This window comes from Trachurus japonicus, chromosome 22, assembly GCF_045865225.1.
Source record: "Trachurus japonicus isolate A0001 chromosome 22, Traja_1.0".
Taxonomy (NCBI): Eukaryota; Metazoa; Chordata; class Actinopteri; order Carangiformes; family Carangidae; genus Trachurus; species Trachurus japonicus.
This window is the reverse complement of record NC_140928.1, coordinates 29581541-29596403: the sequence shown is the minus strand read 5'-3', so window position 1 is coordinate 29596403 and position 14863 is coordinate 29581541. Positions and strand designations below refer to the sequence as shown.

Here is a 14863-nt window from a genome sequence, read left to right as displayed (position 1 = left end):
AATAAAATCTTCATGAGTATCTTATAATTGTTCATAATAACATTACAAACACATTGAGTGTAGCCCAACCATGATGTCTTTTTCATGCCTTTATTAATCTTTTTTGTTTGATTTATTAACATTAATATATACTTTATTGCTCATCTATTATAAATTAACTATGCACTTGTTAACAGTTAACTATGCTTTTTGCAGGTACTGGATCTAAAGCGAGAACAATGTCTTATTAAGGCTGATAAATATTTTTATTGTGCATTATTATGCCCTTATTATCAGTTAACTATGCACTTGTTAACAGTTAACTATGCTTTTTGCAGGTACTGGATCTAAAGCGAGAACAATGCCTTATTAAGTCTAATAAATCTTTTGTAATGCATTCATTAATGGTTAACAATGATTTTCACAACTTCCACATCTGTAATGAACAATACATGTGGTCAAGGTTGATGAAATGTAAAGAAAAGATTGCATAGTAATACAAATGTTTCAACAGTGAAGCCCAACATTGTTTTATTCATTGCTGTCAAGTAAAGAGACATTTTACTGAAAATGTATAAAAATCTAAATCACCTAAAACAGGTAGAAAGCACCTTTAAAACATTTAGGCATATTATACAAATAATTTAACTCAAAAAAGTGCAATTTTGCAAAGTGCAACATGATTTTTATACTTAAAATGTATAAAAATAACCTAAAACAGGTCTTTGAAAAAAAAGTACACTTTTATTTTTTTAAATTTTTAATTCCATTGAACATTTAACGCAGCTGCTCTTTTGCACTCTTGTTTGCATCAAAAGCAATTCCCTCTTCCTCTTCTTCTTGCCATCATCTGAGGTTGAGGAGCTTGAGGAGTCTGAGGAGGGGTCGGGAGAGAATGAGGATAGAGGAAATTTACATCTGAGTTTTCATAATGACATTTTGTTTAATGTAAAAACATAAAAAATAAAAGTCTCGATACATCCTGCAATAACACTTTACAGTTGAATTTTCAAGCATTTTAAATAGAGTCTATATTTCGACAATGTACATTGTATGTATATAAGCCTAGCTGGAGACAAAATAAACTACATTTTAATATAAAAACGTTCTCACTGATACACAGAGGAGCGCTTCCGTAGGGCAGCAACAGTCTTGAGGCGGCTAGGTCTACACTAGCTTCGGCTAACGTTAGCTATGCATGTTTGAGTTTGTACTAACTAGTTAGCAGCAGTTAAACTTACCAGAAGAGTCATCCTCCGTCTCACAACGCTTCCTCTTGTCAGCTGCTTCTTTTCGAGGCCCAGAATGGGTTTGAATTCTACTCGGGGGCAAAAATGTTGGGCAACTACCTCCATTTTACACATGGGCATGTGTTAAGCTATCAGCTGCTAGCTTAAACCGGAACTTCCGGTTTTGCTGTTTTGCCTTCAAAATAAAAGCGAAAGGGTAAAATGTTTCAAGTGAGAAGAAACTCTACAAGTCTGCTCTTCTCCTCCGACGCACCTTTCTGAAAACCAAAATCAAATGCATAATAAAAGATTTATCAGCCTTAATAAGACATTGTTCTCGCTTTAGATCCAGTACCTGCAAAAAGCACAGTTTACTGTAAACAAGTAAACTTATAATATGTAGATGAGCAATAAAGTATAATGTTAATAAATCAAACAAAAAAAAGATTAATAAAGGCATGACAAAGACATCATGGTTGGGTTAGATTGATACTCATGAAGATTTTATTAATGTTCTTAACCCATAAGGACCCACGGTGACACGGGTGTCACACTGCCTTCAAGTGTCCTGGAAAGCCCCTTACACATATTTATGTTGAACTTTTAACTCATGAAGTCCCTAAGTGACATCTACTCAACATCCTGGTGCAGTCACATGACTCTCTGTGAATCTCTCTATCCATGACAACATTTCCAAGATGGTGGCCAGCAGAGTTGGCACATTTCACAGAGGCAGCTACTTTTAAAAAGCTTGCTTTATGTCAATAAAATAAGCCACCACCCATTTCACAATGCAAATTCTTTTATAACATGTCCCTTGTTGTACTAAACCTGTTCTGACCTCATTTTTTGAAGAAACTCATATAAAACAACTTAAGAAAATATTGCTGTGACACATACGTCACATCGGGCCTTAGTCTTAAAAAAGTCAGAAAAAATACCATGTGACGCCTATGTCACAATGAGAAAAATGGGAAAGAACTGCTCAATTAAATTAGGTGATTCAGGTATTTTGAATTAATATACTCTATGTTGTTCAATTTAAAACATAATTTAAAAATGTTAACATAAAAATAATGTCAAATTCAATCAATATTTAATAAAATGATATATCAGTCCGGAAATTGAACCACAGATTTAGCAGAGACACTCTTCTCAGTAAATGAACAAGATTTTAGTATCCCATGCTGGTCCCATATTAATGTAATTATGCTTTTTTGCTGTATTTTCTGTAACAAAATAGGATACAGTGTTCAGGATGCACTGACGACCATCAGACGTGCAATAGATGTTGTATACAGAACAACAAATACAGCAAAGAAGAATGAGAGTTTACATAAGAAAATATTAGGAAACAAATAAGAAAAGTTAACACAGTCAAATAGTCATGAACCAGGTTTGAGACAAGGGTTCTGGACTGCTGTACTGATGGGAGAGAGGGTCCCATGTGGTGCATTGTGAGAGAAGGACGTTTTACCCAGCTCAGTTCTGACGAATGGAATATGACCCAACAATCAGTTCTGTGAGTGGGTACCAATGTTTTGTGATTTCATAGTTAACAGAGATGATAAATAAAGAGACAATAACTGTGACAGGGCTTTAAAAATGGATAAAAACCAATGCTGTTGTCCCCTTACTGTCAGAAATGACCAGCCGACATTTTGATAAAGAGTGCCGTGATGGGTATTATATGAATCATTGGAAATGAAATGTAAAGCTGAGTGGTAAACAGCATCCAGGGGAATCAAAGTGGAACTAGCAGCTCTTCCATAGATGTCATCTCCATACTCTAAAACAGAGAAAAAATAGTGTCTCCAATTTTTTTCCTGTGGTGAGTAGGGAAACGGTGCTTATTTCTGTATCGAAAGCCCAGTATTGTTCTTAGTTTAGCAATGAGGGTGGTGATATGGTGCTTAAAATTAAGACAACTGTCCATCCAGATGCCAAGGTATTTGTAGTTGGAAAGAAAATTGTGGTTGCACAGCTTTTAAGGCTTCAGTAACTGGTTAAAGCCTTCAATATGAGGCAATATTCGCATTTCTATAGTGTTTGCCCTTTTTTGTTGTGAAACTTGTCTTAAAAAGGTGTTAATAGTAACCAGCAAATTTGTAATTTTGATATATGTTATGGAAATGCAAATAAAAGGTCAAATTTGTGTTACATAGCAAAAGAAAATGTAAAGCCCATTTATTTTCAAGTGAAAATTTAAGTTACCAAAAACGCCCGATGTGACATATATGCAACATTCCAGATCTCTGACAATAGGTGGCGCTATTTCAAAAAAAACTTCAAAAATGTGTTCCATGCATTCCACTTGGTCTGTGTTTCACCCCGCTTAATTTTCCTTCAAGGATAAATGGGTCTGGGTTCTTATGGGTTAAGCATCAACAGTTAACAAGTTTCTTATAAGTTATTATAAATCTCTTATAGTCTGCTATTAACTATATTATAATGAGACTATTAATACTTGTTAGCACTTATAAGAGCCTTATTACCTATTAACTAACGCTTATTACACATACCTTAAGATTAATAAAGACATAATGATTGGGCTAGTTGAGTCAATATATGTGTTTGTAATGTTATTATGAACAATTATAAGATACTCATAAGGATTTTATTAATGTTCATAAGCATCAACAAACAGTTAACTAAGTTTGTTATAAGTTATTATAAATCTCTTATAGTCTGTTATTAACTATATTATAATGAGTCTATTAATGCATATATAGTCTTATAAATGCATAATAATGAGCATCTTGTAATCACTTATAAGGGTCTTATTACCTATTAACTAATGCTTATTACAAGGACCTTAATATAAAGCGTTACCGACTCTTTTATAACCAAATACAAACTCCTCGTTGTCCCTTTAACAAAAGCTTAAGCGAGTTTCAGGTTTTGTTCTACGACATAAAACACATCAGTAAATACTCTACTTGTGAATTTTGGAGCTTTTACATATGGTAAAAAAGGCGGTTGCTAACAAGTTGCTCAATACAAATACAAACCCTGTTGGGGACATTAAATGTCATCACCTCCGAACAGGAGGGTCCTTATGGATGTTAATTTCTGTTATTTAGTCTGTTAAAGCCTGACGTTAGCTTTTTACTTCTGGCCATCGCATTTAAGCTTCAAATACAGTATAAAGGGTGTTCATATGTGAAGGAGAAGCTGATTTTCTGACATAATCCAAAACACAATGCAAAAATCCCATGCAATGCTCAACCTCCGGGTTTTGACGTCAGCCCTGGCACGCTCTGTAAGGGCTTTGGTGCAGCCAAGTTTACTCATCCACCTGCAGGTGTGTAGTGGGCAGCTTTCCTGTCACTTCCTATTAAAATACAAAAATGAAATACATGTTTTTTTTTGTGTTTTTTTTTCATCTAGTTTGCCAAATCTCTGAAGCACTTTGGGGAGGACGAAGGGAGGATGCAGCCTGATGAATTCTTCGGGATCTTCGACACCTTCTTACAGTCATTCAGTGAAGCACGACAAGACCTGGAGAACATGCAGAGACGCAAGGACGAGGAGGAGAGGAGGGCACGGATGGAGGCCATGGTGAGGCACAAGTCACATCCTAAACGCACTCCTTTGTTGTATCTTGTTGTGAGAAAATTATTACATCTTGACGGTCACTGGTCCATTTTCTGTGCCATATGTTTGTTTTTTTTAATACTTTATTGCAGAATTCAAGTTCTTATTCCAGCATATAAGTCACTGGAACATTCCTGCAACATTTATGACATTTTTTTGTGAGAAACATCCAAGGAAGAAGGATAAATAAATAAAATAAAATAAAATAAAATAAAATAAAATAAAAAGTAAAATAAGGATAAAAAATAAGATAATAATAATAATAATAATAATAATAATAATAGTAAGGGGAATATTAATAATAAAGGGGGGGGGGAGGTGGGACAAAGACAGTTGGAGAAAAAAAAGGAATAAAATAGAAACAAAAATACAATATATACATACACAAATTTGTTCTCTTCAGAGATCTAATAAACATTTCTTCAGGGCTGAAATCATCCGTTTTATTTATTTATATAATCAAACCACTTATTCCATCTCTTCAGACATTCTGGTTCTTGATTTCTGACTCTATATGTAATTTTTTCCATTTCCAGAATATTGTTTACAGTTAATTTCCAATTATTAAAAGAATGTGAGATGGATTTTTGCCAGTTTCTTGTTATTTGCTTCAAAGCTGCTATTCTGAGTATTCTATATAAATATTTGTCTTTTTCTGTTGTAAGTTCAGCTGGTGTTATTCCTAAAACAATGCATTTCGGTTCCAATGTTTTTTTAAATTGGAAAATTGAAAAGAAAGATTCTATAATTTTTTTCCAAAAAGATTTTAGTGATGGACAAAAATAGAAAATGTGTGAGTGGTTCGCATGGTGCTCCCCACAATTTCGCCAACATATGCCATAGTATGTTGATGTTGACTGATGCGTTGTGCTCTTTCCAGCTCAAGGAGCAGAGGGAGCGGGAAAGGCGGGCCAAAAAGAGCGGCGCCTCAGACGAGGTCGGCGGCGAGTTCGATGACCTGGTCTCAGCGCTGCGTTCGGGAGAGGTCTTCGACAAGGACCTGAACAAGTTGAAGCGTAACCGCAAGCGCTCGGTGAACCAGCTGGTGGAAGGCGGTGGCCGGGAACGAGCCGTCACCAAGGTCAACTACTAGGGCTGGGAGACGGAGGAGGAAAAAAAAATCACTAGACACCTAAATTCTGCCGTGGTGTACATCTCTTAGCACCTTTAGTCCGGGTCCTTCAACAGTGACCACTGACATTGGAGAGGATGTGAATAATGGCTGGACTGGACATGTAGTGACATGTATGGACAGCCATGACATTTTTTGAAGGATGCAACCCTCTCCTCTGATTGGTCTTGTAAAGCTATTTCCAACCTGTTAGTCCTGGAAAGTTGTGTGATCTGAGCTGGATGAAGGACAACTGAGACTGATGGATGGACGGATGGATGGACGGAGAGACCACTGTGACACATTATCCCATGTCTTTTGACCATATCCTTTAACACTGTGCTCAAGCTTCTGGCAGTCTTTCACTCCCATTTCTCACTGCCCCCTTTTTTCCCTCACCCTTACCAAGCCCATCAGTGTTCCTCACTAAAGCCGTCTGGTGCTGGAGCAGCTCAGACCTTTTGCTACCTGGGTCTAAGACACACAGGAGAGTGGGATCAGTCAGTCAAACTGTACATAGACGTGAGACCAAGAGAAAGCTTTGGGAAAAAAAGGAAAATGAAGGTACTTCAGGCAGAAAAGGAAAAGCGAGAAGAAAGGTGGAAAGGGGGAGCTAAGCCATAAGCTCTACAGTCATGGGTGCTTCAAGTGTCCCCTAGAAAGGAAAGAATAGAAGGATGTTCATGAACTTCCTGTACCACGACGAAGGACATAAGAGTCACTAAATCCCAGAATGCTTTGCAGGCTTCTGAATGAGCGGAGGAACGATACACGATGGGGAAAAGGTAGGGTGGTGGTGGGTTGTCCCTTCAAAACAGAGGATCCATCCCAATGGCCTCCTCAGCACACAGCATTCCCAGGCAACATGTACATAGACCCCGAGCTGCAGCAGCTCAGCCTGATCCAGCCCAACAAACCATGAACTGTGCCACGAGGGCCGAGCCTCACCTACGCTATTCAGTGGTTTTCAACAATGTTCTGGCATGAACCAGTGCCAAAGCAAAGAGGAAGCAAATGTAAATGTATTAATACAAAACATACTGCAATTAGGCCTTGATATATATTTATATTTAGATGCAGACAAGCTAATTGCAAAGATGTAGAGGTTTTTTATGTTTTCATGGCATTTTGGGGTTTTGTACACGCAATGCATTATTTGTTGGTGTTGCAAGTTCACATTGCTGTTGAAGTGAATTTCTATACATTTTGCGCTTTATGTAAAAAAAAAAAGAAGAAAAAAGATAATTGCTTGTCCTTTTCAACCCTTTATGTCTTGTTTGCACTGTTGCTTTTTCTGACTAACTTTACACTCACAGCCGACCCACCGTGTCCTCCTCGTAATGACCTGTAACTCTGAGGAAGATAATGAAGGAATGCCATAAATTGATATAATCTTTAAGGCACAAAGTCCAATTAGTTTACTAGCTCATCTGAATGTGTGTACACTGTGCACTCTGTTCCTGTGTCAGCAATAAAATGCAGGCCACAGACTCTCAACAGAGTCTAAAAGGATGCTGCACAGCACCTCCCCTTGCGCCTTTTAAAGACTCTGTCCCACAGCAGGTTTGGGATCTGTTTCACTGGTGCTAAAACATGTGATCTCTGGCCAGAGCCTTGAGGATTCTTGCCCTCACCCTCAAGCTGAACTAGTTCTGCGTTACCAAGACTCACAGTACACTTCCTGTGTTTTTATTTCAGTCGGCATCGTATCATCAGACCCAGCCCATGTTACTGAGTCTGTTAGTGCAAGGTCAGGAAACAACAAAGAATTCAATGCATGTAGAAATGAGAAGTTAGATGAGGATGTTTCAGGTTGATTGTCAGGACTCAGACAGGAAAGAGCCTCAATAAACATCATGGAGAACAATCCTTCCACAGCTTCTCTCTGAAGTTTGTTTACATCTGATCTGTTCATCACAGCAACTCTGAGCAGGAGTCAGCCTCATGTCTGAGAATTCAGACTCAGATTTTTATATATGTGCATTTCTAAGACTTAAGCAGGAGGCATGAAAGGGCTGGAATGTACTTCCTTACCTCAGTAAAACATTTCCATCTTGAAGATGGACACATTATCTTGCTACATGGAGGGGGTGGAGGTGTCCCCACAGACAGGCCTCTAATCCTGGGGTGAGCACTCAGTTGTGAGTCCAGTCTCTCTGCTCTTGATGCTTAGGTAAGACAGGTATGATGAAGGTTTCACAGTTCACACTCCATCTTGAGACATCAGAGGAAGCAAATTATAATTCTTCTTGTTTTTAGATAGCTCACATCTGTTTCATCAACATGTATATTACAGTAGCACATCCATAGGGTTGTACAGGAGAGCAGCAGGAGAACCAATGTTGACTTGTGTCTAATCCTCTATGAGCCCATTCATGCCTGTGTTCTAACAATCTACACACAAAGACACATCTAAACATGGGTCACTACTGAGGCTTGTTCTTTACTCCTCCTTTCACCATGCAGCTGTGTTACATTTAGCCTACATTCAATTACATTTAACAGACCCTGGTTCAGTTTTTCCTTCTTTTTTGAAGGACAAAAATCAAAGCTTTATTTTCTAAAAGACTTTTAACAATCATAGAGATACTTTCCCTCATTTACCACCATCTCAAAATAAAAGATCCAATAGCACCTGATTCACTCTATTCAACACCCATGTAACACATAACACATTCATCACACGTCATTTTCACCTTTCAGTGCCTCTGACCCTGTTTTCATGTTATTGTGCATCAGTGCTCTAAACCATGTACACCATGAAATGAGGCTTACAGTGGAAATAGACTAACTGATGCCATCTTGTGGCTTCCTATGTACTCAACACCACAGTGATACAAGCAGTTCTTGTGTTAACACAAGAACAACTCATCAACATGTCTCATAAATAAGATGTAATACAGCTGGCTAGTCATCAGAGAGCGTAGACCTGGTACATGGACCAGGATCAGCTACTTCAGAGACACAGTTCAGCCCATCAAGAGTTAATTCTTCAGTTTTTACTCAAACAGAGAGAAGCTGTTGTGAGGTTGAAAAGATGATGTGAGACGACAGAGAGGATCTTTGAGTCCACATGTCCCTCTCCTTAGAGATTAATGCTAAACCAAATGGATTCAATTTTTTGGAAACTTTACAAATTCAGAAAAGCCCCTAAAGTCCTGATGGGGAGATGTTGTATGGTTTCTTCTTCTTGAAGCAGCATCTCATGTATATTTGAGCTGTTCTACTTTCTAACCTTTGTCTTTCAAGTTAATCAGAGTTGGTATATCAGACTTTGCCAGACCCTTTAAACTCTTAATCCAGAGCTTTAACCCGTATTGTAGTGCAGACTATTTACTGAGGGGTATTGCAACATTGTCAGTATTATTACAAGTTTGTGTTGTTACATGTTTGGATCTTTATTTGGCCATTGACTGGCTGACTTTGGAGTGTAAAGATGGAAATAAGAGGAATGAAATTAGTAGCTTGTTCAATGCACTTTTATTATGGGACATTTCCATTTGCAGCACCGTGTTGAGGACGTAGATGCCTCTGAAATGATAAGGGTGCGACAAATGAGTGGTGCAAAAGAAAAAAAAAGAGAAAAAACAGTGTGAAGAGGAAAGACAAGAAAAGGCAGAGTGAGGCAGGGGACTCCGGCTGGGCCGCTGGAAACACATCAACTGCTTGTTGAATGGCAGAGATGGAGGTTGTGTGGACATGCACTCAAAGAGGTGACACTCCTGTTGAGTTTTCCTACTTTGGAGTGTAAATAAAACGGGGTGGGGGTGGGATGGGAGTGGGATGGGGGCACATTTCTGTCAAATCAGACACTTGGCGTCGACCTGCATGCCTAAAGAAGGGTGCACAAAGTGTGATGTGTTGACTTTAATCTTTCATAGAAAACTGCTTGCAAATATGGAACACACCTGTTACACCATTTGTACTGCCTGAGAAAAGTTGCACCCAGTTTTAGAGGTTGTATAATTGTGAGGAGTCAGTATTTTTATGGTCGGAAAAAAGTATCCTCCACAGAAAGATGTACAGTTGGAAAAAAAAAAAGCATTTTGTACACCATTCTTGATGTTGGAGATAAGATTAAAAAAAGATAAAAACATTGAGGAATGTTCCATTTTCCTGTATATTGTACCTCTATTTATTTGCCTTATTTAGTTTGCTATATTTTGTATGTACACACAGCATTACGACAAAATGTTATATTAAAAATATGAATATGAATAATTCAACTGTGGTCCGTGTATGATGGATAGTTTGAGACTTGTATAAGAATGAGATTTTTTTTTTTTTCATTTCTATAATTTTATTTTTGTTTTGTATTTTTTCTCACCCTGTGTCTTTTGTAGGGTTACAATAAACTTTTGTCCCTTACAAGTGACTCTTTATTCTTTTCTCCAACATTCGGTCACTATAATGAGACAGTGATGAACTGACACAGAAAACTAATGATGTGAACATGTACAGGAAGAGACAGTCATCTGTACATACCTACACCGATAAGCAGAGGTAGCATGTCTCATACACAACACTATTGTTGAAACTCCATCAACACAAATTGATCTGCAACAATTTTCATAATATAATTTCATCATATCATGAAAAAATATAATAATTATAGTTGCTTTGGAATCGCTTGTCTTCTATGCCAGAGGATAGAATAGCCAAAAAAGTCTTTAACTGGGATAAAACACATAACTATCCTTGGCACCGTGACATGAAAGCTATTTTCAGCGAGGCTGATCAACAGCATATTTTCACTAATGGTTTGCGTTGTAATGTTAATTTTGTGAAGCATAAGTTATTTCTTGAGTATAAAGAAAAATGGTCTAATGATATCTGGTTTAAACCAAAGCTCAGAACCTATTGCCAATTTATATTGTCCAGAACCCTATGTGACTTTGCCATGAGATAGATCCAAGAGATCTTTACAGTATGTGCCCAGTTGAGGGAGGGGATTCTCCCTCTGGCAATAGAAGTAGGTCGGTTTAACTCAGTACCTGAAGAGGAAAGACTATGCACATTATGTAATTTAAATGTAATCGAGGATGAACTGCATTTTGTGTTGCATTGCCCGTTATATGACCAAGCCAGGCAATTTTTGTTTCAGAAAATGCAAGTTGTGAAGCCTGAGTTGTTTTGGGTTGATGATGAGGTAAAGTTGGATGGTTCTTCGGAAAAGAAGTCTTTACCATAGCTACTTTTATTAAAAAAAAGTGCCCGGTCATAAAGAAAAAGTGAATTATCTATGTGAATTCCATGTGTTTTTTGTTTTGTTTTTCTGTGCTCTGATGATTTAGCTTGTTGTCTAAATATGAAATGTGTTTTGTAAGCCCTTATAGGCTGGGCGCCTTAATTGGTGCATGACACTTAAATAAATATAAATTCAATTCATTCATTCATTCTAGTTAATAAATCATCATTTTCCTACAGGGAATTTGTTTTCACAGCCTGTCCACACTCAAGTTACAACACAAATCAGGCTCTATGTAAAGACAGTGTTGAATAATTAAATGTCCAGGCAGAAAGAACCAAAACTTCCCTCCTCTCAGTTCCTGTCTCTACAGCCAGATGGCAGCAGTGCAGTCTGATGAGAAACTCAGGAATGAAGATTAAAATCTGTTACTCTCTTCCTCCAGACCAGCATCACATCAGAAATAACATCATTCCAGTGTTTCTAACACTTTGTTCAGTCCACATACGAACAGAGGCGTCAACAGTTGGTCATGTGGCCACTGAAGAATACAGCTCCACTACCTCACCTTGTATTATCATGCAGGTTAGTGAATGATGCAAATTACCAAAATGCTTAGAAACTAACATTAATAACAATAGTGATACAGTAGTGATGAGAATAATGATGTCTGTTATCTGATCTGGAACTATGTAATTCCTCACTGTGTCCAGTGGAGGGCAGTCACTCATCAAGAAACACTGACACATTCACTCAGCACCTCATCAGGTTCATCTGTTCACCTTCTTATTCATGTCATTATACTCTAGTGTACAATCAATCACATGCCAGTACTGCAGTGTATGAAACAATGTGGATACAGACCAGTAACTTAATGATTACATTAAATATCAAAATAGGGTTAAAAATGTGACCTTAGTGTCTTCGATTGTTGGTGCTCTTAGAATGCAGCCAAAATAATAAATGATGTGCAGCAGTTCTGTGGATGGAAACTCTTTGTTGATAAGAGAGCTCATAGGAGAAAAAAACAGTCAACTGAGAGGCAACAGAAAAACATCTCAGAACAACAACTGATAATAAATGTTATGGAAAGTGAGCTGTGAGAGCACAGCTATGTAGAAGAGAATATGTAGGGTCAGAGTTTGGCATCAATAGCATGAATCCATGGAGCCGATCTGTCTTATGTCCACAGCAGCACAGACTGGTCGTGGGGGAGTGATGGTGTACAGGGTGTGGTATACATTTTATTAGTCATTACCATGGTAAAAACTTTGAAATTACACAATATAACACATGCAAACAACACAAGAGTGAAGGGGAGAGTCAAAAATCAGGAACATATGTCACACACTGAATACAAATGAGAAACAGGAATGACTAAACTGGACTAACAGCTACTGTGAAGACAAGCTGGTAGATGTAAGGACAGAGGTTAGACTACATGTACACAGAGGCTGACAGGATATAGGTCAACACTAGAGAAAAAAAGAGTAGAGGTGCATCCCTGATCATCACAGTCGGTTTTTTTTGACAAATTTGATTAAACTGTAACCAAAGTTTTACATCCGGCTCCCCAGGAAATATTGAATTGAATTTTGAATTTTTATTTTTGCACGAAGTTAAAAGAATACAACATAAAACATGATAGGTAACAATAGGACAGTGCAGGGAGAGGCAAAAAGCCACAAGGGGCTTATTTTTAAATATACCAGATACATGGAATAGGTCTTTACAAAAATTAAACAGAAAATAACTCCATAATATATACCTACTATTCCTTGTTACAGACTTGATATGGAACATAACAGACCTGTTTATCTACATTCTTGAATGATTTCATATTAATGATGTGTGACTGACATCTGTCACGTCTCATACACAGGTATTATCACTTACTGACTCATGGCTGTCCAGCTTTCTTCAGTATTTATATAGTCACAGGTTTAGTTTGCCTGCTTTTTGTACTATATATATATATATAGTACAAAAAGCAGGCAAACTAAACCTGTATATATATATATATATATATATATATACATATTTCAGTTAGTCACTGGTCACTGATAGATCAGTATAAAATAGAATTTGGGAATCCCAAAGCATTTCAACCAGATGAAAATAGATTCTTCAGACAATAAGTGTGGAACTGGATTAGAAAACTATGATTTATAGACACTAATAAAAATAAAAACTTACATTGCACTCAGAAAGTCCTTGCTTTGTAGACCAACAGTTTTAAAGAAAAACTATCCAGGATTTTTCCCGTAATTAAACAGCTTCAGAGTAATTAGGGCCACGGGCAATCGCACCGGGCACTGGTCCCAAACCAAATGTTTTAAAACTGCCAGCGTCGCCAAAATATTTACTGTAGAAACACCAAATCGTACCAAAATTTTCAGTAAGTCCTTAGAGCAACGTTGATCTGTGTTTTGTTCTGATAGGAGTTACCGTTTTGTCATGCTAAGCCTAAATGTGAGACCAGTGCAGAGGCAGAAAATGGCTCTTTTTCTCCACGTTTCTGTCTGTCTCAGCCAAGGGGGCAGTTGTCGGTCTGAGAAGTGAAGCTCACTTCCGCGTTCAAAAAACTGCAATCCCCTCGGATTCCTCTGGGGGCTGGTGTCAGAAGGGAGCATTCCCCATAGACCCCCGTGTTAAAGTCGCCGACTTTACATCCTCAGTAAACATGATCAAAGCCTGGTGTCAGAACGTTTTTTCGTCTCAATCGATAGTTTCTACCCCCGCACACACTCTGAGGGGGGTGAATTTTTTTTAAACTCTACAGTTTTACTGTTATTAGGTTAAAACTCTAGCCAATCAGGGCGCGGAAACGTTGAGTGACAGGTCCGAGCAGCTCCGTGGACAGCTGCTTCGAGGCCAGTGGGCGGGTTCTCGGCCGGCCAATCCAACATGGCGCTGTTCAGGCCGCCATATTTGAGTCACAAAAACGACTCCCCAAAACCAATGGGTGACGTCACGGACGCTACGTCCATTCTTTTTACAGTCTATGGTCTCAGCCTGCGGGGGCTCGTTAACTTCATAAACAATCCACCTGGCGCTCGTTTTTAATGTTTATAAACACCGACACAGCTAAATCAGACTGACACAGGATGCAGCTACTAACTAACTATGTGTCAAGTCAGTCACACACACACACACAGACTCTAGAGCCAGCTTCATGTGATTACAGTCACACACACACACACACACACACACAAACACACACACACCTTCATGTGATTAAAACACAGTTAACGTGCAACAGAATTTAAACTTAAACCATGATTTAATCTGGTTTTAAAGTTAAACCTTGTTGGTGTCAAATGCGTCAAATGCCTCTCGTGGGAGCAGCTGATAGAGTCCCCCCCAGCTGAAAGCAGCCCACCCCACCAGCCAGAGGGTCCAGGACCATAGGGACTGCAGTGGAGGAAGGCTGCCTTAACACCCTGCACAATGGCACCCAGTACACAGAAGTTAGACAGGACCAGTCAGCCCATCACCTGGTCCGTTCAACAAATCAGTTTATGCTACTGTGATTTATGTAGCCTAGTTAAATACTACAGTAATCATCATAGTGTATTGGCAGGAAAGACCATTTAAATCTGTATCAAATATCGATTAATGAATTAATCGATAATTTGCATGTTGGTCTTGGTTAAGTACCACCTTGAAAAAAAAAAACAATGTTTTGTTGCTTAAGCTATTCAGTCATTCAATGGTATACTAAAATCCATGTGAAAAAAATGCTTCTCACTGTTCTCA

General features: G+C 38.2%; 1 protein-coding gene across 4 annotated transcripts in view; it reads left to right on the top strand.

Annotated features, from left to right (window-relative positions):
* Positions 1-10010, top strand: part of daam2 (dishevelled associated activator of morphogenesis 2) — a 109560-nt gene extending 99550 nt beyond the window's left edge. For all 4 annotated transcript variants that reach the window (XM_085768470.1, XM_085768468.1, XM_085768471.1 and 1 more), the window contains 2 exons: positions 4599-4769; positions 5686-10010. In XM_085768470.1, the coding sequence (XP_085624596.1) occupies positions 4599-4769; positions 5686-5898 (384 nt within the window). In that variant the 3' untranslated portion in view covers positions 5899-10010. The remainder of the gene's footprint in view (positions 1-4598; positions 4770-5685) is intronic.
* Positions 10011-14863: the final 4853 nt, after the last annotated feature.